General features: G+C 42.3%; 2 protein-coding genes across 14 annotated transcripts in view; one reads left to right on the top strand and one right to left on the bottom strand.

Moving 5' to 3' along the window:
* Positions 1 to 3,498, bottom strand: part of heatr1 (HEAT repeat containing 1) — a 32,487-nt gene extending 28,989 nt beyond the window's left edge. Inside the window, exon 1 of the mRNA XM_040135867.1 lies at positions 3,256 to 3,498. Within this exon, the coding sequence (XP_039991801.1) occupies positions 3,256 to 3,280 (25 nt within the window). The 5' untranslated portion in view covers positions 3,281 to 3,498. The remainder of the gene's footprint in view (positions 1 to 3,255) is intronic.
* LOC120794025 (SUN domain-containing protein 2-like) lies at positions 1,530 to 25,612 on the top strand. Of its 13 annotated transcripts, none has more exons than XM_040134569.1 (24): positions 1,530 to 1,766; positions 3,358 to 3,577; positions 6,690 to 6,878; positions 7,242 to 7,438; positions 7,698 to 7,724; positions 8,310 to 8,588; positions 10,060 to 10,185; positions 11,550 to 11,702; positions 13,066 to 13,146; positions 14,192 to 14,389; positions 15,087 to 15,185; positions 16,741 to 16,816; positions 17,763 to 17,815; positions 18,010 to 18,239; positions 18,778 to 19,038; positions 19,573 to 19,665; positions 19,886 to 19,956; positions 20,047 to 20,191; positions 20,594 to 20,884; positions 22,379 to 22,463; positions 23,075 to 23,190; positions 23,656 to 23,823; positions 23,917 to 24,009; positions 25,000 to 25,612. In XM_040134569.1, the coding sequence occupies exons 3-24, from the start codon at positions 6,763 to 6,765 to the stop codon at positions 25,114 to 25,116; spliced, it is 3,075 nt and encodes a 1,024-aa protein (XP_039990503.1). In that variant the 5' UTR covers positions 1,530 to 1,766; positions 3,358 to 3,577; positions 6,690 to 6,762; the 3' UTR covers positions 25,117 to 25,612. The 13 variants fall into 13 exon arrangements, with proteins under 13 accessions (XP_039990503.1, XP_039990502.1, XP_039990500.1 ...); XM_040134568.1 differs by lacking the exon at positions 1,530 to 1,766 and adding an exon at positions 2,176 to 2,419 and having other exon boundaries at positions 3,361 to 3,577; XM_040134566.1 differs by lacking the exon at positions 1,530 to 1,766 and adding an exon at positions 2,176 to 2,419.
* Positions 25,613 to 26,111: the final 499 nt, after the last annotated feature.

Genomic DNA, 26,111 nt, shown 5'->3' with positions numbered 1-26,111 from the left:
TGGAACCATCAAATGTTTGGACCTGTTGCTTAAAAAATGACTTAAATGATTATTCAGTTTCAAGCTAAAATGATTAGTTGATCAAAAGAAAATTAATGAGCAACTTTTCATTTTGCTTTGATTATCAGTTAATGGCTTAAAAGCTAAAATGCCAGGAGTTCGCTTGTTCTCGCTGCTCCAATGTGAAGATTTTCCGTTTTTCTCTGTTTTATAGAACTAACTGAATATCTTGAGGTTTTAAACTGGTAATAGGACAAAAAAAAGAAATAGATGTGTGAAGATGAGAAAATCATCAGAAGATCAGTCTTTAATGAAAATAATGGTCATTAAAACCAAAATTAAGGACATATTTACAGATTAATCCCAGGTTTGGCCCTGAATCCTAAATTACATCTCATTTATCTACAAGAGAAAGATGTTTAGTGTCACAGCTGAGAAAACAGATTGTTTCCTGCTCTTGATTTGGGTGAAGTGGAAAGTTTGTCGCCTTTTCTTTAGCAAATTAAGAAGGAAACTTTCTATGAAATATTCTGGTGGTTCAGATGATGGAAAAAGGGCTGTTGTTTGAGACGGTGTGTCTCGGTTTGCTAGATGATTATTTAATTCGTGGTAATTCTGGTTTCTCCCAAACTTTGAACCAAAAGTCATCTTTAAAATGGTCAGTGACCGCTGCCGAGTGTAGTCGGGTGAAGAGTGCATCAAACCAAACCCCTTTAGTGAAACCGGATTACTAATATCACCTCAGGACTCGCTTCTCACTTCACTTTAAGGCGTGTGAACAAGTCATTCGGTTCTCCCGGTAAATCTGACCTGTCAACATCACTGCCGTTGTGACAACGTGGTCAGCGGCACACGTGCAAAGCATTTGTTTTAAAGGAAGTCGTTTCTTTTTCAGATGACTAAGTAACTTATTGCTGAAATATATTACCGCCGAATTGAAAAGCTGATCTTTTTGATTGGCGAAAGGTCTTAACACATCTTCTGTGTACAGCGCATTCTTTCTGATAAACAAGGAAACATTAAAACTGGGCTTTTTTCAGTGGAGTTTGGCAAGTACATTTGTTTCAGGGTATAAAATTACCCAGACAATGGTCTAGTCTGTTCCGCTGTATTCAGATTGTAATCCAGTGTAGTAATCGGAGCCAGAGAACACGTTACTTATACTGTATCTACAGGCACAACTAGTTAATTTCAGTTTAACTAGTTAAACTAGGTGTAGCAGCATGAATGTTAGCTACTTCTGCTAACTTCTGAGGCATCTCCGGTGGAAAGAAAATAAATGTCTCACTACCAAAGACTTACAGATATTCAAACACGTCGGGTCAGTGTGACAACATTCAGACAAGAATAAATATTAAAAAAAATAAAACTCAGACCTGTTTTCTGTGGCTCTACAAGCACGTTGTTGTTGGATGAAGCGATCTCGTTCACAATGATCTACTTCCGGTTCACGACAGCTGCAATCTTTGTGTCGAGATGGTTAAGTCTCGCTAATTTCCGTCTTCGCCCGACGTTCCCTGTATTCTGATAAACGAACAAACGACAAATAATAATAACGTCCACGGCTGATCTGACCGTGTTGTAAAGTACGTGCAACGTTTCAGTGATGGTTTATCTATGTTCTGTTAGTGTTCAAACTGTGCTGCATTATGTCGACAGGTGATCCTGTTAATTGTGTGTTAGGCTAAATAACAGAAACACCTCCGTGTGTAAAGCAGCACAGCTCCACAGCAGCGCAGACTACATCCTCCAACGTGACCATCCAGGTGAGTCAACGCCTCTTTAACTCAGCTTCAACTTAAACTGAAGGAGGATTTATTACTGCATTAGTGTGAGCGGGCTGTTCCCAATAAACTGAGTGTCCGAGTCAATATTGGCCAAACTGATTGTTAACATGAGCGTGTGTTGGCTTTCACTTACTCAGGGGAAATATTAAATCTGCCAAAAACAAACAGTTTTCAAATGAACTGTATAAGTAAACAAATTAAATAAATACAAACACAACATACGGCTGACAACAATGCTGAAAAAAAAAAAAACTGGCCAAGACGACCAGGACTAAAAATGACAGGGCGTGAGCCATCTGTAAGAACATCTTCGATCTTTGTATCCGTTTATTCACTCCTCCCGCCACACGGGGGCGTTGACCGCCACCGTCTCTATAAAAACCTGCGCCGCGTTCATTACAGCACGAACCGACCTTCCTGTTCGCGTTGCTGTCAGTCGGAGTCGCGACGTCTTTGGAAATAACAGTTGTCGCCACAATATTCAATCACGACGGCGCCAACCGGCCGCTTTTCAAGTGTACAAACAGACCGGGAACTGCCGTTAATACGAGCTTCGCCAGCAGCCGGCTGTGGTTTTGACGTTTACCCTCGGCTGAGACCGACGGGGCGGGTCGTTGGGAGCTCCGCTGCGGGTGAGTGGTTTGTTTCTGTGTTTTTGTCCCGTGTTTTGTTTAGTTTTTCTTCTGTGTCGACGGTCTCAGAGCTAATGCTAACGATAGCAAGTCGACCATTCGTTTTTTCGCGGGGCCCGGCCCACCGCGGATTTTCATTGGTTGCCCGTGAGGTCATCTGTTTGAGCTTCACGGCGATTGGCTGGAATCTGACAGGCCCTTTAACCGTGCAGTTGAAGGAGTGAAGACACGTGGGTGAGCGGCGCACGCAGACACAATAAAAATAAAAAAGGAATCTGTTTATTTCAGGCTGTTTGCGGCCCCAACGCCCTCCAGGAATAAGGTTTGCTGCCTGAGAGGCAAACTTTGGGGCAAAAATATAGAATAAAACTGGAAACTTTAAGCAGTTATTGAAATGGGCCACTGAAAGTATTTATTTTACTAACATTTATTGAACTGATCAGTCATTAATCAATTAAACAATCACAACGTAATCGGCAACTGGTTTGATAATTGATTTAATTGTTAAAGTGACCCCCCCCCCCCCCCCAGAAAAATTATTTGCTTTCTGCTTCTTGTGTGTTTTGTCGACTTGGATTTTTCACGATTTTCAGACTTGTCGTGGATGATACGATTTAATGGACTAAAGCAGAAAATAATCAGCGGATTGATCGATAATGAACATAGCTGTTAGTTGCAGCCTGACTCAAAGTGAGGTGTCACAGGAAGTAATGTTTTGGTATCTGTACCAAACACATCCATCACAAGGGCTATAAAAATCCCCAAAAATACTTTTTAAAAATTTTTTACTAATTTTAGCACACGTAAGATAAAACGCATCTTGTGATTTGTGTTACCTGGACTCGGCACCTCTCCACTCATACACACCTGTGTTCAGACCGGTCACTCTCTCACCTTTCTGTGTGACAGAGATGCGTGTGATGTCTGTTGGCCCTCAGCAGGTGACCACAGGCCACTGCAGCATTGACGGACAGCTCTGCAGAGAGTCTTTAATTGGCTCAAGGGGAGGGCCGCTGGGTAATCCAGAGAGACTTGCAGAGGCCGGTCAGACAGAGAGGGAGAGTGACAGTCGGAACAGGTGATCTCTAAAACCCTCTCACCTGCCGTACCTGTCTGGGGTGGAGGAACTCAAACACCAGCGTTTACCTGCAGCTGGTGGTAAGTTCCTGTAACGTTTCTCTCTTCTCTCTCCCCGGTTTTGTGTCATTGAACAGTGTGAGGTCGTTGGTCGTTACCGCTCTCATTCAGTTGAATCCTCAGAGAGAGTTCACGTTACATCTCAGGTGTCAGGAATATCCTGTTACACCTGCCTCCTGTGTGGATCTCAGGTGTGTTGCACTCCTGTGCAGTTCTGAAGGTGATTACTGATATTTTTAAATGGCTGATAACCAGCGTTGGATGTGTTTTCATTTGGACTGTTACTCTGGAGCATCATACTGGAGTATTGATCCAAATATGACTTTAGCACAGAGTATTGAAAAAGTACTAGTTCACATTTAAACTCTTGATCAAAAAAGTTTCAGATTTGAAGAATAAACTTTTTATTTTTAGACTTGGTTTTAATTTTAAGCAAAGTTCTTGTACGGATGCTGGTGTTTGACATTAAACACTGGAGAAGTTCGGCTTGTTTGGTTTAATGAAAAATCAAATTTAATTCCTCAAAGTTAGAGCTAAAACATTTCATTGATTAGTCACTTGTAAGAAAATTGATCAGCAACTATTTAAATAAGTTGTTGGAAGTATTTTTTTTTTTCCAAAATAACATGCTAGATATTTGATTTCAGCTTCCTGTTTGTGAATATTTTCTGCTTTTTTGTCAGTTTTATGTGATCATAAACAGAATCTTTGGGTTTTGGACTTTGGGTTGAACACAACAAGAAAAATGAGATTTCAAGTGCTGCTCAGTCGTTGTGTGTTCTTTTGTCAGCAGAAAGAGACACAAAGACCAAATGCATACTGGTTTTTTTTTTTTTTTTTTTTTTGTTTTTTACCTCACCCCCACCAAGTTTTTAAGATTCATGTCCAAAAATGAATTTTGTTGTTGCTTTTCTTACTTTCTATAATAATAATAATAATAATAATAATAATAATTATTATTATTATTATTATTATTATTATTATTATTATTATTATTATTATTATTATGGTGATATGGTGACCAAACTCTTCTTATACTGGTAAATAAAAAAAATGCATTAAAGGTTTCAGCCTGTAGGTGGGGAAGAAAATGGACAGGTGACGTGTGTGTGTGTGTGTGTGTGTGTGTGTGTGTGTGTGTGTGGGCGGGATCTAAGGAGCTCACTGACCCACAGCTCTAGCAGGAAGTACTGTCTGCAGCAGACTAAGCAGGTTTAAGGTGAACTTGAACCGTGCTGCTGCCACGAAACGCTTTCTTTGCTTGTTTTGTGTGTGTGTGTGTGTGTGTGTGTGTGTGTGTGTGTGTGTGTGTGTGTGTGTGTGTTGGTCATGTGTGGCAGCTTTGCCTCTGTTCCCTGTGATGAGTGACGAGGACGTGGATCTGCAGAGCTGGGGCTGGACTGACCTGTGTGTATCCTCACCTTTTATGCTAATGGGGTGTGTGTGTGTGTGTGTGTGTGTGTGTGTGTGTGTAGGCTCTCCGTGTCTGATAGGGTTACAGTGGTTTGTTTTGCAGAGCAGTGTGTTGTAATCAGAATAACCATTAGATCAGGACAAAATTTATTCTGATTGACTCTGATCAGAGCCAAGTTTCTGTTTCTCAGACAGTGAAGAGCTACGAAAAGCTCCGTTGGTGACACTTTATTTTACAGGTGCTGTATTTTCTGGAAACTTTCCTCATAATTTCCTAAAATTATTTGGTATTTAGCTGTAAATTATGAGGATATTTCCAAGAAAGGCAGACGCATGCGTCATTTACTAGTTTTTTTGTTTTTGTTTTTGTTTTTTTTCTTCAAAACCTTGAATATAACCAGCAGGTTCCTAATAACTGTTACAACTAAGACTTTCTCCGTTTCCCTTTTATGATCAGGACCGAACTGCGTCGGCCTCTCTTGGAAATATCCCAGTTATTTACAGCTAAATACAAGACAATTTCAGGAAATTATCTGGAAAATACAGGACCTGTAAAATAAAAACTTAACGCTTTGATTTATGGTTACATGACTTCCCAATTACTTCATAATTTCCTAGGAAAATTCCTTAAAAGGACAATGTAATTTTGGTAATTATAGGTAAAACATGGACAAATTCCTGTTATATTAATTTGTTGTGTTGAGGATTTTTTTTTTTTTTTTTTTTTTTTTTTCTTCTGAACAAACTGCTTCATTTAAGCCCACGTAAATATCGCTTCATTATTCATTTACTATCGGAAACTTTCTTTTCAAATTTCATACTTTTGCATTTGTAACTGACCTGCTGTGACTAAAAGACTCTGTGGGTTACACTGGCAATCACATTGTATTGATTAATTGGAAATAGTTGAACACTGTCTCAATGTTACTTCTGATATAACGGTATTAAGTCGTTCTTTCCATGAAACTCGTAGAAAATCACGAGAAAACCTATAGAACAAATGCGCTCACGTCCAGGTGAGCTTCTGTTCCACTAGATTTCAGGTGTCCCTTCTCACTGGAAAGCTGACAGGGGTTCTTGGTGTTTTACTTGTGGCTCATGGCTGAAATCATCAGCTGAGTTTGGATTTTCATCTTAATGTTGTTTCGTAAGCTCCACTAAAGTATAATTACGGACTGAAATGGGACACGTGGCTTCTGCGTTTCCACCCAATCCTGTGGCCCTGTCTTGTAAAGGCGGCCTGTTTTTGAATTTATTTATTTTATTTTTTTTCTTGCGTGCTGTGGACAATAATGTTATGGCTTTTTGTTGTATGTATGCAGGCTGTCTATAAACTACAGAAGGCAGATTATTATTATTATTATTATTATTATTATTATTATTATTATTATTATTATTAACCACAGTAGCCAGACAGCTCATAAACTAACAGCAAAGTGTCGGTTTCAGCATAAAAGGTTCAAAGGTTAATCCACTTTCTGACACTTACTAGTGTTACATACAGCTCGGAAGTACAAATATTTTACTATCTCTGATATTGTAAATAAACATATTCACGTACAGTCTAATTGTCCCTACTGGCTCTCCGTCATTCTTTGACCGGTTTCATTGTGGAAAAGATTCTTAAATGTATTTTCTATGTTTTAAAATTGTATTTTAAAACACATCTTTTTAAAAGTTAAATGTGGTGAACAAGGCAGAAACTCCTCCGTCTCCTCAGCTCCAGCTACTCCTCAGCAGTGTCGGACTCGGAGAAGGAGCAGCAGATCGTCTCCTTCCTCCAGACCAGGATCATGTCCAGACGCGGCCTCCGGCACGATGACAGCCTGCCGGACCTCAGTCTGCCGCCCAGCAGCGCCTCCTTCAGTGCGGATGGAGGCAGCTGGAGGAGCACCAAGGGGAGTGCAAGGTAGATGTTTTTGCTGCTGCTCCTACTTTTACACTGAAGACACATTTCTTCATTTCCTCTGTTTTTCCTCCTTCCTGCTCCTTTCCTCCTCCCACACCCCCTTCAATTCCTCCTCCTTTCTTCTTCCTGTCCTCCTCCTGTCTTCTCCTTCTCCTCCACCTTATTGTCATCCTACTCCTTCTTTTCTTTGTCCTCCTCTCTCCTCCTCCTCCCTGGCTTTGCTCTGTCATTCTCCCCCCTCTCTCCTCCCCCTGCCTTTTCTCTGTCCTCCTCCTCCTCCTCCTCCCTGGCTTTGCTCTGTCATTCTCCCCCTGCCTTTTTCTTTGTCCTCCTCCTCCCTGCCTCTGCTCCATCCTCCTGCAGGTCTCTGAGGTCTCGTCGTTCTCAGCAGCACTCTGTCTCCTGCTCGGAGTCTCTGCTCGTGCACACCCCTCGTAAAACAGCCGGTCCGTCGCTCCACAACAGCAGCCTCCACAGCGCGGCCTCGGACGCCTCCCTGCTCTCCTCCCTGCTGGACGAGTCCTCCATCCAGGAGACCACGCTGGTCGACTCCTTCTGGGGTAAAACACAGAAGCCTTTTTTTTTTTTTTTTTTTTTAACTCTTCCTCCATGTGCAGACTGGACCTGTTTGTTTGTTTGTTTGTTTGTTTGTTTGTTTGTTTGTTTGTTTGCTTTCATGTGGGTTTCTCAGTAAAATGTGAAAAACAACATTTAACTCTCGATAGAGGAACGTACAAGCTTTTCATTAAAAACAAGGAGGTTAGAATGAAGTAGTTTTTCTTTGACTTCTCTCTGATCTTCCTCCTCCTGGTGTTTCAGGTTTGGACCATGAGATTGATCCCAAAGGTCAGTTCATATTCCACCTCCTGATTTAAAAATAAATTCTCACTGCAGTGACAGTCGTTGCTTTAACTAACAAGTTAATAGTTTTCAACGTTGTACATCGTCAAATTATGTTTCAAAAGTGATAATTTAGAAAATGAAGTTAAAATTTAACACTTTATCATTTTAAAGGTTTGAAACGACTTTTTTCAGGATGTTTCATAAGCATAACAAAAAATTTGCGTTTGTATTAAGGATCCGACTTCTTTTCCGATCAGCAGTTCACAGGAATTATCCTCTGGCCGTGTTTCTGTAAAAGCATCGGTCTCTGAATGTGTAACTTTCCTGTCAGGCTGCATTATTTTTACCATCGGTTCATCTAATTTTCTTTTTCTTTGAGTCTGAAAATGATCAGCTTTTTTGCTTTTTGGACATTTTATAGGCTGCAAGAAGACGTCTTTATTAAATATAATTAACAGTGATATAAAACAAACACGATATCAAGTTTGAACCGGACAATGTTTGGGATTTTTGTCTTGGTTGATAATTTCAACCATTTAATTGATGACGAAAAATAATTTTCATATGGCGTTCGCGTCTCTGTTGCAGAAAGCACCGTCATAGCGGAGCAGAGCACCGTCCTGGCAGACAGCACTCTGATTGGTTCAAACGGCCGTTGTGCCAAACACCCGGTCCAGACGCTCGGCAGGGTTTACTGTAAAGACTGTGAGCTCAACTCGGACAGGAAGGAGTCTATCCCCTCATACTGCTCCTCCTCCAAATACACCTCCTCATCCTCCTCGTTGACGGGGCCGGGGCCCTCGGACCAAGGACAGCCGGAAACGTCCACCATCTACTGCCGAACCCGGAGCCGCAAAAGGAGGACAGGTGAGACAGTAGGACAGGGAGGTGGTTATCTGCTCTGAAACGTAAAGTTGGTTTTCAGTTTTAATGGAGCTTTTTTCTCTTCTGATTAGAGCTTATTCAGAATAGAAAGGTCTCATGTAAACACTTTAATCAAAAGAAAAATTTGGTTTCTAAATCCTGGCAGAATTTTAATGGATAAAATGTTCCCATGCAAACGCTCCCTCGTACACTTTCTCTGTCACAGAGGTTCAGAAAATACACTGAGCCAAAACTTAAGACCACCTGCGTGCCATAGTGTTGGTCCTTCACGTGCCACCAAAACGGCTTCGACTCACCAAGGCCCAGACTCAAGACCTCAGAAGGTCCCTGTGGTATCTGGCACTAAGACGTTAGCAGCAGGCCTCTTTAAGTCCTGTAAGTTGTGAGCTGGAGTCGATGTGGATCAGACTTGTTGTTCCGACACATCCCACAGATGCTGAATCAGACTCCGAGTCAACACCTTGAACTCTTTGTCATGTTCCTCAAACCATTCCTGAACAGCGTGTGCAGTGTTGGAAGGGGGGGATTATCCTGCTTCATGGAGACTGACTGTCTCCGGTTCGTGGTCCTGCCCCCCCCACTGCTGACCGGGAGGCCCCCCCACCAGCCTCGGCGTTTCGTGCTCCGACTCAGTCATCCGACCGTACCGTCTGGTCCTTGTCTAAGTGTCTCAGGTCCCCCTGCTCATTTCTCCCACATCCAACACGCTGACTACGAGAACCGACCGTTCGATCACCGTCTGATAGATGCCAGACTTCCACGTGCGTCGCTGTGGTTCCGTTCATCAGTGAGTGATCAGTGTCTACTGTACGTGTACCCATGTACAATTTTAAATTGATTACTCTAACGCAGACGTACAGTGTGATCGATCAATCCATGTCTGGACAGACCCTGATGTGTCCTGTCAGTTTATTGTTATTAGATGATGGATTAATTTAATATGTTTGTGTTCCGGACTGTTGGTCAGATAAAACGAGAAATTGGAAGATGTGACCTTGGGCTGTAGGAAATTAATGGCAGGCATTTTATAGACAATACGAATAGGCAATTAATTGAGAAAATAATTGTTAGATTAATCGATAATGAAAGAATAGTTGGTAGTTGCAGCCCTAAATGTTATATTTCATTGAAGCGTACCAATTTATTCTGACAGCAGAGGGGGTGGTCTTTAATTAATTACTCTTTACTATTGGAGGAAATCCAGACATTATCTCAAAGTGCATAAAAATACCTTAATTAACGGATAAGAAGATGTTTAGGAGGGAGAACGAGCATCAGATCAGCAGATACTCAGTGTTGTGGTATTAACATCTGTCAGGCAACATCTGCATTCAGCTGCTGCTGCTTTCGCAGATATAAACGGCAGAAGAGATGAGTGCGGACGGCCCATACCTGTGAGCTAAAGTCACAGGATCTGGACTCAGTTGTTGGTCATTAACGTACCTTTTTTCAGCAGGTGCGCTGGGGTCCATGTGGGATGCGGGTGTGAATGTGAGCAGGAGGGCAGCAGCCTGTGTGATCTCCCTGCTCACTCTGTTTTTCCATCACCTGCTGCTGCAGAAACACCACAATGTGACAGGTAGAGCGCATGACTGACTGCTCTCACCGATCCGTCTTACCTCTGCACCTACAGGTGGTTTGTTTTTCAGCTGGGCAGGAAATTACTTAGACAGCAGGGGGAGGTTTTGTCTGAACCACCTGGGCAGGTACTTCAAGTCGAAAAGGTGTCATTTTAGTTAATGGACTAAAAGTTATCTTTCCTCTGATCCTTGATGATTAATATTTGGTTTTGAAAATGAGTTGAGGGCTGAAGCAAAAGCTTTGTTTGTTTTTTAAAAAAAACAAAAAAAAAAAACAACCTTGAGTCCTGATTGATTTTATTTTATTTATTTATTTTTTTAAATCATTTGGACTCGAGTTTGCCAGAGTCCAAGCTGACACCTTCAGACAATCCAGAACTCAAAGATATTCAGTTTACCGTATTTTATTAAACAGAGAAGCAGGAAGTCTTCACATCGAAGAAGCTGCAACCAGAGGGTGGTTGACACTTTTTCCAGGTAAATGACTTAATTTAGACAGTAATATCAGAATGGCATTAAATTAAAAAAAAAATGAAGATTGATATAAACGCAATGTAGGTCACAACATGGCAACATACTCCTGCCAACATATAACTGCTGGCCAATCAGAGCTTTTTGTGTTGCTGCACTAAAGACTTCATAGGTGACCTGATGTTAATTAAAATCCTTTAGCATGACTGGAAATCAGTTGAAAACGTTTAGTGCCAATATAAGAAGACCTTTCAGACTGACAATTATTTTCATTATTTTTTCAATTTAATCGATTTAATTGTTTGGTTATAAAATGTCAGAAAATAATGAGAAATTGCAAAAGTCCAAAGTTGTCTTTAGCTGTTTTTGTTTCTAGAACTCAAAGATATTAAGTTTACCAACATACAAGATTAAGGTAACCAACAAATATTTGCATTTGAGAAAATGGATCCTTTTTTTTTTTTTTTTTTTTTTTCTTTTAAATGACTCAAAACAATTTGTTAATTATTAGTTAAAAATTATAAAATCATTGCAGCTGAATAAAGTAGTGACTGTAACTCTGATATCTCACCAGACACCCTGAGGTTTATTTTCCTGCCCTGCTGTTTCTTCCTTCCCTTTTGTTAAGGACTCACTTTTTTTTTTTTTTTTTTTTTTTTTTCCCCCTGCTTTTAAGACTGACAGCTTCTTCCTGTTTTCTGTGGCTCTGTCAACATATTTTGTATAAATCTGCGTATGTAAATCACCACTTCGTCTCTGTCACAGCAGCGAATCAAAATGCGGCTCAAAACACAAACTGAGGTGTCTCGGATTTCCCTGGGCTGTAGCTGATGCGCAGATGTACGTGTTCTCCGTTACTGAAGTGTGCCCTGGTGTGGTTTGGCTCTTCCAGATGTGCTGCAGCTGTGGCTGGACTCGTCAGTGCTGTGTGTCAGGAGAGCTGCAGCCTGCTGTGTCTCTGCACTGACACACACCTGGCAGGTGTGTCAGGGGCTGACCTCAAAGGTCACAGAGGGCAACATACACACTGACAGCCGACATAAAGGTACTGACTCTGAAAGAGTCTGCTTTTCTGGTGGGAATTTACCTGTCCACATTTTTTTATCCCCCCCTGGCACTGGTGTTAGAAACTGGAGTAAACGTGTATAAAATAAAACTAATTAAAGCTACAAAAACAGTCTGTTATGTTGGGGAATCCACTCAGCGAGTACACTTTTTCACGAGGACTTTCTTTCCATATGGACTTTACCTGGTGCTGACATGCACGTGCTGGTGAAACCACTTGGTGTCACCATCTCCTTTTCTTCTTCATAACATGAAGCAGCTCTAACTTCCTGTTCCAGTCTTCCACAGAGGGTCAGTGGGGATTTTTGACAAACTTCAGTAATTCAGTTGATTTTACTTCCATCAGTCTCCTCACCGCAGTAGTTCCTGTACCGTGTGTGTATGAAGTACATGCACATGACAGTAAAGCATAGAAGAACAGCTTCAGCATAGATCCTCAAAGTTCCTAAAACCTCAGTTACCACAACAGCTACCTGTAGGACCCCAAGAACCTCCTGTAGTTTCCCTAAATAATGCCAGAGCAGCGACACTATAATAACGTGATGCTGGAGGAGTAGAAAAATATAATAATTTGACTGAACTCAGTCACATTAGGGCTTCCTAAAGCCCCACTAGAACCTCTTGAGACCCTGAAGCCTCTTCATTAACTAGCAGAACCTCATCAGTCACCACTACACCATCCGCAGTCACCACTAGAGCCACCTATGGGACCCCTATAACCTCCTTGATGACCACCGGAACTTCATAAAAGACCCCAGCCTCCTCAGTGGCCTATAATATCCTAAATGACCCCCAGACCCTTCTAAGTTCCCCCCTAGAACCTTCAAAACACCTCCAGAACATCCTCAGTGACCACTAGTCCTTAAGGACCTATACAACCTCCTCAGGACCCACGGACTCCTAGAACCTCGATTAATTGACTGAAGCTGTAATGTTGGAGTTAGTGTGACTTTTATCTACCTTCTGGTTCCCTGTTTACTGTTCTCAAAGTTTTCCATGATACTCCGAACCAGAGGAATGAATTTTTGTACTAGTACTACTTGCGAAACAGATTTGGATCGTGTGTGTGTGTGTGTGTGTGTGTGTGTGTGTGTGTGTGTGTGTTTTTCATGACCTCGTACTCATCACCTGCTGCGTTTCCCTCCCAAACAAATGGGCTGCAACCCTTCACTTTGCTTGTTACCTTGGTAAAATGCAAATCTCTTTGTCTCCGTGTCCCTGCCTGCAGTCAGTGCTGGTCCTCAGCTCAGAGGACAGATGTGGACGTGGTGAGGTGTTGATCTACTGGTCTGAAGGTCTCTCAGCTCCTGGTGAGTCCTGACTGTTTTTCCTCTCTGTTGCAGCTCCATCCAGTCGGTGTGAAGTCATGAACCTGAAGGAGTCGACCACGAAGCCGAAGGAGCTTCCTCCTAACGGATCTCTGTGTGAGTTATTACAGAAACACACACGCATGCATTTCTGTCTTTCTATACTTGCGATATAGTCGGACTGGACATTGGGCCCATCGGGACGCATCGGTAGGCCGGTGGACCGTCCAAAAATCCTTGAAGTTTTTACCGTCTCTGTCGATCTCTTTACCGGCCCTCTCTGTGTGCCTGTCGTCATTCGGGCTGCACATGAGAATGTCCTGGGACTGGGCTCACTGGTCAATCGCAACCAAGTTTCAACCCTCACCACCCAGACCCGAGCGACCGCTGAACGTCCCAACAGGAACTGTGTGTGTGTGTGTGTGTGTGTGTGTGTGTGTGTGTGTGTGTGTGTGTGTGTGTGTGTGTCTACAGCCGGATGTATCTGGTTCCTCTGAGCCTCAGAGCTCCACTGTGACCTAAAACAAATTTAAAAACACATCAGTGATTTCACACTGTTGCACTGGGTGACATGTTCCTTCATTATCATGAACACACACACTGTAGTTTATTTACACTCAGTCACAGACACACACATCGTCCAGCTGCAGCAAATACTCGCTACAGCACCAGATGTGGATTAATCCGCTGCTGAAAATAGTCCCCAACACATTCACTGTTTCCTCCTGTTTCCTCCTGTTTGTTTGTTTGTTTGTTTGTTTGTTTGTTTGTTTGTTTGTTTTAAAAAAAACTACAGTGAGCAGCTGCTTTAGGGAAATGTCTTTTTTTTTTTTTTAAATGAAGCTGTTTGTGAGGGTTTATGATTTATGCTTAAATGGAGATGGATTTGAAAAGTCTACAGTATCTTCTCTCACATTATGATGGATTTCAAACTTGATCTATGGTTCCTGATTTTTACAAATTAAACTGTGCTGAAAGCAGGTGAGGATACATTACATCACAAATGTACCTGTATGATGATGATGATGATTTTTTCCCAGTAGAAATACTCTTTGCTGGTATTTTCTCTGCTCTGCTCCTTTTGAAAGTGGATAATGTTGTTGGCAGCTGCAGCTGGAGTCGACGTGATCACCGTCTGATTCTGTTCCTCCGCCTTTTTTAGCCAACCTTTTGCTGCCTTGTGCGGTGTGTCTGTCAGTTAAACACGCTCCTGCACTGCTGACACCAACAGGTGACGACTGTAAGGAGAAACAGCGCTCCGAGACGGATACTGTCCCCTCATCATCTTCATCTTCATCTTCATGGTCCTCACTGGCCCTCTGTGTGTTGGAGCTGATATGGAGCGCTACTGTTTTTACAGGTCCAAGACTCAGTCTGAATTGTAGATCTAACTTCTGATGATAGGTTTTTAGCTTTTTACCAGCGGTAGAGTTTTGTGTGCCGTTCATATCAGGAAAAAACATACCGGTCCGGCATTATGTTGTCAGTTTGGGCTGAAAGCTGGGCCTATCTATGAGAGAAAATATGGCAGATTTGATCAGCAGGTTAGAGATCAATCAATCTGGAGACACACACACAGTGTGTTCCTGCTGCTGTACGAGGGCTACATGTATTTAAAGAGTAATTTCACTCATAACACAACAACATCAAGCTTTTCTTCACTTTTGAGCGCCATAAACATGACAGATGTTGTCCTGTGTCCAGAGGTTACCTTGCATTTCTACCTTTTTTTTTTTTTTTTTTTTCTCCAAGACTTAAACATGCCTCAGTTTTATTCAAATAATAAAGGCAGTTTAAGGTCCGACCGTACCGACAACACTTCAGAGGTAGAGACGATCAGGTTTTTCAGGATGTAGTCTTCAAATCCTGAGAAATACTGGGATCTAAATTCAAAGCATTCAACCTCATTCAGTATCACAAACAGAAATGTGGGCTCCAGCTTTCTGCCACAGCAGCAACTTGCACCACCAGTTGTCATTAAATTTCAGTCAACTGACATTTTGTTTTAGTACCACAGGTATCTTTTTAACTAGTCTGACGCCTTTTTGCTTCCCCAGCCTCGTGTCTCTTTCAGCTGACTCAGAGTGCAGCCTCAGCTCTCTGGCCTCTGACCAAGGAAATATGTTTTGCTTCACGGCGCGACGGACGGTCTGCAGGTTAACGTCATGTCACTGTTTTATTTATTTTGATTCATTTACCTAGTGAGATTCTCCTCCCTGATTGATTCCTACACTTTTCTGCGCTGACATGCAGCGTGTTTCTGTCAGCGCTCCGTGTCTTCTTACTTTGCTGCATTATTAAATGTTTGGTCCTATTTTTAGATGATTCTGACCTCAGTGTAGATGTATTGTGAGTCTGAAAGCCCTCCGCCTCCCGCTACTCTTCTCCCTCTTTGTTGTTCCTCTCGTCTGCTCTTGTTTGGCTCTGCAGTGCATTTGCATTTGGCATTGACTCATTTAAATAAGCAGAAGGTGCAAGAGGCCGGGCGGTGATTCAGTATCATTAATTAGTCTCCTCATGGTTCTCAGGTCTCAAATAAATTAGAGCCTGACAAAACCCCATTTATAAGTCTGAATATATTGATATTAAAGAGTTTTAAAATGATCTTTTTTTTTTTTTTTTTACTTGATTTATTTTTGTTATTTGAGACTGGGTTGAATCCTCACTCAACCTTCACAAACTAAGTTTTTTGAAAACAGAGAGCCTCGTGATTATGTGTACATGAGTGGTGCGTACATAAGAGAACAGTAAAATAAAAAGGCGAGATAAAACTTTACATTTTTTTCCACGAGAGTGAGGCTGAAGGCACAAGGATTAATTCTTACTTTTTGATAGTAAACCCTAAAGAGTTACTGTTTAGATGAGACCAGGATCATGACTGTGATCAAAAGACTTCAAGAACAGTAAGACTTACAAATGATCATGTGAGAACAAGACAAAAGTTTCATTTTCAGATGTGAGCACAAACACTGGAGGATTTTTTTTTTTTTTTTTTTTTTTTAAAAAAGGGCTTAAGAACACTAGAGCTGCAGTGATTAGTGGATTTAAATGTCAATCAGCAGAAAATTAATTGGAAACAATTGCGATAATTGAATAAACATTTTAGTCATGTATTAACCGAACATGTTTGGGTTTTGGACCGTGGGTCATATAAAACGACATTTAAACACATCACCTTGGGCTGTGATTTTATTTTCTGAAATTTTGCAGACAAAACATTTAATTGCTTCATCGAGAAAATAATTGACAGATAAAACAAATGGAAAATAATCTGAAGTCGTAGTTCTGAAAGACACATAACATAACCAGTCATTTTTGTGCTTGTATTTAAGATTTGTGATCAGGTGACGTGAGCAGGACATTTTAGTGTGAAAAATCATCTTATATAATGTTGTGGTATTTCTTGTGATATTGTGTCCATGTTGTCCGGCCTCCACATGCACTGTACGTTTTGTGTTTTGTCAGTTGGGTCTGTCCATGCTGCTCCTGTGTCTCCACTGTCTTAGCTCTAATCGAACTCAGTGATATTTTCTTCTTGCTGCTTGGTGACCTGCAGCCTCCTGCTCAGCTGGTGAAAGGCTTCAATTAACCATCTGATCATTTAACACGATGCTGAGCCTGAGTCAGCTACTGATCTCCTGGTCCTCTTGTGTGTGTGTGTGTGTGTGTGTGTGCGTGTGTGTGTGTGTGTGTGTGTGTGTTGTTTTTTAGGCAGATCAGCAGGTGAGATGTTCAGGTGGCTCAGTAGACGATGGCGTCACATGACAACCAGCGCCCTCCTCACTCGGCAAGTTTGTTTGTTTATGTCCCGTCACCTCGGTTCATGGTAGTTTGGGTCATTTTCTTGTCCTGCTCTGTAGACACATTCTGAACATGATGACTCAAGAACAACAGGAAGTAGTTACCGGTAAACTGGTGTCAGAATGGAGAGAAAAAGACAAGTACCAGAGGAAGACAGACTGGTTGGTCGGGGCTTCGTCCTACAGCAAGATAATGACCCAGAACATTAGGAGAACAGGACCAGACGATGGCTTCACATGACGGAAGACCAGCACAGTCTCCAGACCTGAACCCCATGGAGCTGGTTTGGGATGAACTGGACAGAAGCGGAAAGCAAAGCAACCTGCAGATGCAACACGTTGATGGGAACTTCTGGAGCAGCGCTGGGACCAACTTTCTGAACAATGTTTGATTTCCACTGTAGAAAGAAACGTCAGGAGTTCAGCTGCTGGATGAGTCAGAAATTTAGATTCAATTTAGATCAACATGAAGATTTAATGATTACTTTTTTGTTTTTGTTCTATTGTTTAGCTTCAGAAACACTGAGGCATTGAATGTCAACATAAATAACAGCTGGAAAAATTAAGTTGTTTTTTTTTTTTTTTTTAAATATGTCTTGGAGATTTTTGTTTTTTATTTGGAGAAAGAAGTCACAGCCACAGTGTAATTTTCCTAAATGTTTAATTTTATAAGTATTGAAAGAAGTTTGTCTGTTGCCACGTCTTGCATCATCTCGCTCTTCTCAGACTGTCACTTCCTCTGCTCGACATCTGACTTTTAAAACCAATGTGCAAACATGAATGAAGCAGCTTAACGGTCTGGTTCTGCCTTTTAGCGTAAAACTAAAGCATACACTCGTTGTATTGGGCTTTTAGTGACATTGACAAGTGATTGATGCAGTTGTACGTTAACTAGTGCATTTGTTGACCTAACCAGACACGTTTTTCATGCAGGTTCCCTCTCCGACTCTTCTTGGTTCTCCTCCCTCTGCTGCTCCTCCTGTTCAGTGAGTTCCTGCAGTTTTATATCTTCACTAGAGCTGCAACGATTAATCGTAAAAAAAAAAATTAGTCAATCAACAGAAAATTAATCTGCAACTTTTTTTTTTTTTTTTTTAAATAATCGAATAATTGCAAAGTCGTTCACTGGTTCAAGGCTCTTGAATGTGAGACTCATAAGTTTTCGTTCACTCCCCTTCAGGCCTGTGTTGGTTCGGTCCAGCCACAGTACAGTCTGTCCTTCCAGCAGTAAACCTCACAGAGTGGAGGACGGCGATCTCCGATGTCCCCGGTCTGTCCTCAGTCCGCAGCTTCATGGCCTCACAGAGCCAATCAGCAGAGAGAGCTGTGGAGGAGTCGAGGGAGGTGCAGCCCTACGTGGAGCCGCTCTACAATCGACCTCCGCCAGCTCAAACCCAGACGGCAGAGGAGGTACTGACACTGCTGGGGTTCAGCTGGTAGAGGAGTTTTAATGTCTTAGTTTTTATAGGTTTTGTATTTGTTCTTACCATAAGAATGACACTGTGCATAGCAGGACCTCTGGGCATTTTAACAGGTTTTATTGTCTTTGAGTGATTGAAAACTAAATTGTTGTTAATAGAATTTTTTCCAAAAAAGGAAATCCTGCTCAGAGCAACAAAAATGTGCAAAAAAAAAAACCTTTCATGCTAGAAAATAACTGTTGATCAATTAGTTAATAGACAGAAAACAGTATATTTAATAGTTTATTTATAAAGTGCTTTTCAAAGTACATAAAGACGGTTTACACAACAAGTTAAAATGGCAATCTCGAAGATTTTCTTTTAAATAAATTTCTTTTAAATTTCTTTTTAATTATGTAATCACAAGATAAATCAATAACTTCTGTTGTCAATTCATCGGCTAAACGCTGTCCAAACCTTTGTTTGAGTGAACCGTTTCACTCACAGCCTTCCAGATCCAATCTCTTTAAAGTTTTCGTGTTTCACAGGAAGAGTCTGCGGTGGAAGAGTCGGCCCGGCTCGTTCGTGTGGAGCAGAGTCTGGCGGCGTTGTGGGAGCGCGTGGAGGCCGGAGGGCGGCAGATGGAGCAGAGACACAGGGAGGTTCTCCGGCTCTACACTGACCTCCAGCGGCAGCAGCTGGCCTCTGCTCACAGCAGTGAAGAGGAGCCCTGGCTGAGTGGCCTGCTGGACCATCAGGTGTCCCAGCTCAGGAGGCGACTGGATGAGGAGAGACTGCAGAGGGAACAGGTCAGATCCTGGACTCATCAGTACGCGGAGATGAGGGTCCGCTCTGAGACGGGGAACATCAGAAATATCACACAGTGTATCTGAGGGGTCATGAGATGAGTAACTGGATGGTAAAGCAGAAGAGACACATTTCTGCTACACTAAATGATATATATTTTATTTTTGTCTCTTTTGCTGACCTTTGCTTTTTGCTCACGAATTACTGAATAATTCGGTAATGCTTTATTCTGTTGTTCTTTTTCCTAATAATGTTTATTTCCTAATCACTTCCTAAAAGTGACTGAAAGAACTATGAAATTTGGTACGAATTATAAGGAAAATACAAATACATAAATCTAGTTGTGTTGAGTTTAAAAGGAGTTGTTGGTTTCCAAAGGTGAGTCAAAGACGTGTGAGGCGAAAAGGACAGGTGCATGCAGGTGTTCTAATGATTCGGCGCTTGAGCAGATCACTGAGCATGATGGGAATCTGCCTGGAGTTGACTGAGTATCAGAAAAGTCTCTCTGTGTTTCCTTCGTGTTCCTGTATCTGTAGTTCCAACAGCAGGATTTGTTGGAGCAGCAGAGTCAAGCGTCTCGTCTGGATCAGCTGGAGCTGCAGCTGCAGACACTGGCTGCCAAAACAGAGGTAAACCACATCTACATGATCAGAAAGAGACGTTCTGTAACACTTCAAGCTGAGGGTCGAAGATTTTGATGTATTTGACTACATTTACAGAACCTACAGCATTTATTCCACAGATGACAATTAGTCAGTTACATTAATTAGTCAAGACAGAGCAGCTACTGGCTGGACCTAGTGAGATTTGGTCAAAAGCAGTTAATATTTTTTGTTCCTGAAACATCAGGAGGTGCAGTGGAGACAAGAAGCTGCTACAACAGTTTCACCTTCACCTACAACACTTCCAGCTGCTGTCAGGTAACCTACACAGGAACATAACACCTGTGTACATGAATCAATGCAGTGTGTGGTATGTAAAGCTTGTTTTTCTTTACTGACTTCCTCCAGCGGTGGTGTGGACCGTCAGTCCCACGATGCCTTGCTGGCAGAGGTAGAGAGGTTGGAGGCGGCTCTGGAGGGCGTCAGGCGGGACGTTGAGGGTCTGTCTGGGTTTCAGGACGGCTGCCAGCGACTCGACAGAATCCAGCAGACGGTGAGAGGGACGACCACACGCTCCGTTTAATGAAACAATCATTATTATACTAAACGAGCAGGGAGCAGCAAGGTTAGCCTCGTTAGCTAACCCCTTCACAAAATGTTGACCAAATCGTGCAGAATATTTCTATATCATGCTGAATATTCCCATTTCTATCAGGGAGTAACAGCACAAATGTAGTTCAACTACTTTTGTGACAAACGCATTGTATTTCCTAGAGCAGCTTCACAATAAAAGACTCCCGCTGGTTCACCAGTGAAGAAATGCAAAGGAGCAGCAGCAGGAAATGTTTTGTTTGATTAAAGTGGGCTCATGGAAAAACAGCATTTGTAGCAAATAGGGCTTGATCTAGGCCTCGGGTCGTGTTTCACTCCCATTCCTCTCCCTGTCCTCTGTCAGATTTCAGCACAGGTTTCAACTCAGGTCCGGGAGGAGGTGCGGGCTCTCGTATATGGGAACCAGCTGAAGGTGGGGGGCGGGGGAGACTCCGCTACCCTCCCGGAGTCCCTGCTCCAGTGGCTGTCGCAGCAGTACGTCATCGGGGCCGACCTGCAGGTGGCGCTGGCCTCTCTGGAGCTCAGGATCGTGCAGAACATCAGCCTGCAGCTGGAGGAGCGCCGCAGTGAGGAGATGGTCAGAGAGGCCGTCCTTCAAAACACGGGGGCTGCTGAGGCCACCGTAACTCAGGAGGTGAGGGGGGTCGTTGGTAATCAGACATTTATTTTACTGTTCCAAGTTTGCAGAAAAGTCTTAAAATCTCTGAGCAAATATTCAGATATAGTTAAAATAACCATTAAAAAGTGCAAAGGTCTGTTTTTAAAAACTCTTGCATTAAAAACAAAATCTTCACAACTTCTTCTAAAACAAGTCTTCAGCCTTCATTTTATTCGGGATCATTTAGCTGGAGAGTTTGTTCCAGCTGCCTGTTAGTTAAAGGAAAGGTTTAACGTTTAGTGAGATCCTCTTTTCTTCCTTGCTGAAAGTTAGATGTTCAGATTACGGAGCTTTAGCAAGCAGCTGAAGCTTAGCATCAAGACTGGAAACGGGGAAACAGCTGTCTGGCTCTGTCCAAAAGAAACAAAATCCACCTACCAGCTCCTCGAAAGCTCACTGAAGAACATGTGATATCTTGTTTGTTTTAATCTGTACAAAAACGGAAGAGTACTAACAACAGTTCACTGGATGCAGAGGAAGAGGACACACAATCAGTTCTAACAGAGGCTGATCGGTCTTTCATGTATGAGGCAAACCACAGGGGCTTGTCCTTGAATGCCGACAACATGTTGAGGGCGGTCAGAGAGGACGGAGTGGTCAGCTGTGTAGAAGGCAGCCAAGAGATCTAAAAGAATTGAAATGGTCTCATTTTCCTGAATCTAGAGACAAGAACAAATCCTTTGTCACCCTCAGAAGAGTGGGCGCTGTGCTACAGCATTACAGTCTCTTTAATACAAAAATCCAGCTTTTTGTTCTCGTCTGACTCTTGCTGAGATGCGGTGGAGTGATAGAATGTTTATACTAAAAAGTCAGTAACTCTGGAAAATACTCGCTTGAGTGGCTTTTTTTTGAGGGTTTCCATCTTTTCAGGTAACAGCTCTGAGGCCAGGTGCAGTTTATGCTCCAGTGTTAAACGATGGGATTAATGACAGAAGGCTTTGCTGAATTTATGTAAAATTTGTTGACCTTTTTATTTTTTGTGTATATTTTTTACTGAGATCATTCATCCATTTCATCTTCATCTTATCCAGCTCCTGGTTGTGGTAGTTTACTTCTATCATTAGGTCTGGCAAGTGAAATTCATAAATTCATGTACAAAGTGAATAATTCTGAGCCGTTTCATTTCTCTTGGGTTTTTACTTAATACTTCGGTTGGTATGATCATGAAACGGGTATTAAATCGCACTCTACCCTGTGTGGTATTTTTAAAAAAAAAAGAACTTGGTCAACACTGCAGAAAACCTGAGATGTTTAGAAGTACCGTCCAAATCATGATTATTGAATTGTCCACTGATGTACCCTGTGTCTACCTTGCTGGGTTTTTTACTAAACAGATTATTACAGTTTCATACCTGGAAATCCTTCAAACAGTAAAATTACAACAGGCTGTGTCATTCAAATATTTTCCCGCCATTCTCCTGAAAGTTCAATAACCAGCTGCTCTTCTGTGGAATCACTCATGTCCTCCAGGACGTCCAGGTGATCGTGAAGAACGCTCTGCAGCTGTTTTCTCAGGACCGAACTGGCCTGGCCGACTACGCTCTGGAGTCTGGAGGTCAGAAACAAACCCTCCAGTGTGTTTGTGTTTCACTTGGTGTTTTTATCATCTGATAATGACATTTGGCTTGTGAAGCCTTAAAGGGTCAGTCTGTTGTTGTTGTTCTATATTTTTCTTCTTTTCATCAAATCCCATGTTCGGACTCGAACCAACAGCGTGTATGTCCGTCTTTCATCACCTTCCCTCCTCCGTCTGTGGCTGTCAGCTCCGAGCTCATTGGTTCCTTCTGATGAAGTTAAATTTTTAAGAAAAGTCTCAGTAATTTTCCTAAAAAAGCTGCTCATTGTAGTTTTTACCAAACAAACGGGATGAAATAGTGCATTTTAGGACTTAGGCTAAATAAACCCCTGTGTGTGTGTGTGTGTGTGTGTGTGTGTGTGTGTGTGTGTGTGTTCGTGGTGATGAAGGAACACATCACCCAGTGCAACAGTGTGACTCAGAGTTTTAATAGTTTTCTATGGCTCAGAGGAGTCAGATACATCAAGCTTTGGATACACAGACAGTCCAGATCAAATCTAAACCATCACTTGATCCTTGATCAGATGTCAAACCTCCCCGTGTTGCCGTGATCCACAGCTGACTGGTGTTTGTCTCCGCTCGTCCTGCAGGGGGCAGCATCCTGAGCACTCGCTGCTCTGAGACGTATGAGACGAAGGCCGCCCTGCTGAGTCTGTTCGGAGTTCCCCTCTGGTATTTCTCTCAGTCTCCTCGAGCTGTAATCCAGGTAACACACCTGTCATACACCAAACGCACATCACACGAGAACTCTGTTGTCATGCAGAGGGTCAGAAAGTTGCTGCATTTTCCCCTTGGTTCCGTTTCTTTTTGCACCACTAAAAAAAAAAAAAAAAAATCAAGCGAAGCCAAATGCCAGGTGAGAATGTTCTCTCCTCTCATTGGTTAGATGTGTTTGAAGTAGTAGTGAGGAAGTTGAGACAGGACGAAGGTCCTGCAGGTGATGCCCAAATATCTAGAAGGTAGTCCAGGTCAGACCTCCGTTGTCTTCCGTCTGGCTGTTAGCAACTGTTAGCACCCTAGCATGCACAGCTCAGCTGGCTACAGGAGCTCAGACATCCGTGACCAGGCAGAGACGACTTCTGTAAAGCATGTCCGTTGGCTGCGGCCTATTTATGCTTGAGACAAATCTTTGATCATATTGGCAGAAACTCCTCTCATGCTCTTCCTGCAGCCAGAAGTCAATCCAGGAAACTGCTGGGCCTTCAGAGGCTCCAAAGGCTTCCTGGTGATCCGCCTCTCCATGAGGATCCTCCCCACCGCCTTCTCCCTGGAGCACATCCCCAAAGCCCTGGCACCCAGCGGCACGCTGCGCAGCGCCCCCCGAGACTTCAGCGTCTACGTAAGCGAGAGACGCTGCCATCAGCACCGACCCGTGGAGAAAGATGCCGTTTGGATGTTTGGTCTCTGTTAATAACGAACTGTTCGTCTTCAGGGTCTGGATGATGAGAGCCAGGACAGCGGGAAGCTGCTGGGCACTTACGCCTACGACGAGGGTGGAGAGGCTCTGCAGACCTACCCTGTCACCGTGAGTAATCACTGCAGCGCTCCTACGTGCTGCCTTTATATGAACCCTCGGCGGATTTAAAAAAACAATGTTAGAGAGGCAGCATCTCTTTCCTCATGCCAGGAAAGCAACATACATGTGCATATATTAAAATTAAGTATAACCATTCTGTAGCATGTACTGCTGTCCCAGCAGGATTTCTGAAGACGATACTTATATTGATATTTAGGAGTTTTAAAAAGTCTGATAACATCATCTGATTAGTCTTTAAAAAAAAAAAAAAAAACTTGTCCGTGCTCTCTGTAAAGGAGACTGTGTCCAAATTACCTCAATCCTACTCATCAGGTGACACACACTGATACTAATGTATCTTCAGTGAGCTAATATCAGCTGTATATCAGCCCGGCAGATTTATTTGTCCATCTAGCTCATTCACAGTAGGAGATACAGGGAATCTGTAGGTCTGGAAGTCTTAAAAAGTTAAAGCCATTTTACTCAAAAAATGCCTTAAAAGATATTAAGTGTGAAGTTGAAATTGCACTTACAACAGGGTTAAATCGCTGCTGTTGGTTATAAACTGTTCCCTTCTGTGGCTGCGTCTGTCTCCACCTCAGGAGGAGGATCATCAGCTCACGGTGGACAGCTCCAGATTATAGAGGAAACTTAAATCCATTTTTAAATGGTGACTCCATCCATTTTATGTCACTTAACCAGGTCCAGCTCGTATCAACTTAATTGCTTATATCATATCCTGCCAGGAAAGTACTGAAATGAATAAATGCTTCCTGGCTATATTGTCCCTACTGGTTTTCCATCACTCATCAATTTTTTTTTCTTTTCTTTTTTCGGTCTTTAAAAGACTTAAAACTAACTTCTGGTACAAGTTTGATGTCAGCCGATACGCCGATGACACCAAACTTGTTTTTTTTTTTTTGGTTTGTTTGTTTGTTTGTTTGTTTGTTTGTTTGTTTGTTTTGTTTTTTCATGTAATTTCTGTGTCCATGTGTCCAGGAGGAGAATGATCAGGCCTTCCAGATCATCGAGGTGCAGGTGTTGTCCAACTGGGGCCACCAGGAGTACACCTGCATGTACCGCTTCAGAGTACACGGGACGCCCAGCGACGTCTGAGGACGTTGCACGGATTAGTGTCAAAGTATTTAATACACCAACAGTGTGGAGACGACGGAGACGCCGTGAAACGGAGCAACACGTCAAACATGGATGTTTCATTGAGTCGTGTCCTGCTGACTGTGCCTGGGTCACCGCAGACTTGACTTACTCTGAGTTGATTTTGTTGCTCAAAGTCTCAGCAGTGACTATAACCTCACTGAGGGAGGTCACTTCCCTCCCTCAGACCTGATGTGATCTGAGCGTCGTCCTTTTCCTGTGGAAAAAGGACACAGTGACAGCTTTAGGTGTGACGTGTAATTTTTCTGTCAATAGTTAATATTTTTATATCAGTGTTTTTGTATTTGCCGTGTTCAAAGGTCCTTGTTGCTGTTTTTTTAAATCATCAGTGTGGTCATACAGTTGTGAGCAGTTTTACAGGATAAGCTCATATTTTTTCAAGTCTCTTAATACAAACGCTCGTCCGTGTATATTAAAACATTTTGGGTGGCTGTAATTATTTCTCCTGTCCATACTGGTGGTGAAGGATGATCTTAATGGAAGTGTTGGGGGGGAGTTCTGTATAAAACTACATTTTAATGTTCAGCTGAAGCTAATATCAGGCCTCCGCTTCTTGAAGCGGACAAATGAACCAGGGAGCTTCCCAAGTTTTGGTTTTTTTTTTTTTTTTTAAAGAATAAATTTCCTTCCTTTCTTTGTGTTTCCACAGTCGGTGTTTCTCCATTGAGCCACGACACAAGTACAGTTACACAAAGAATTAATTTCACACTAAAGAGACTTGAACTTCGGAGGATAACTTCTTGATTTGGTTAACCCTGAACACATCATCACTTCCACTGAAATCTCTTTAGGAGGGACTCTCTTCACAGCCAGTATGATCAGGAGGAACCATTACAATGTCCATAGACCAAATGTCCATATGGGCATGTGATTATTGTTTTAAGATAACTCGAATAAATAATGAGCCAATCCTTTAAAATCTTTCTGGTGCGTTC

This window comes from Xiphias gladius, chromosome 9, assembly GCF_016859285.1.
Source record: "Xiphias gladius isolate SHS-SW01 ecotype Sanya breed wild chromosome 9, ASM1685928v1, whole genome shotgun sequence".
Classification (NCBI taxonomy): domain Eukaryota; kingdom Metazoa; phylum Chordata; class Actinopteri; order Istiophoriformes; family Xiphiidae; genus Xiphias; species Xiphias gladius.
Note: the sequence above shows the minus strand (reverse complement) of the source record. Positions and strands in the feature narration are given on the sequence as shown.

Coding starts and splice junctions, on each gene's coding strand:
- LOC120794025 (XM_040134569.1), top strand. CDS start 6,763: ATGTCCAGACGCGGCCTCCGGCACGATGACAGCCTGCCGGACCTCAGT. Junction 6,879..7,241: donor AGCACCAAGGGGAGTGCAAG/GTAGATGTTTTT, acceptor ATCCTCCTGCAG/GTCTCTGAGGTCTCGTCGTT. Junction 19,039..19,572: donor AGAGACTGCAGAGGGAACAG/GTCAGATCCTGG, acceptor CTGTATCTGTAG/TTCCAACAGCAGGATTTGTT.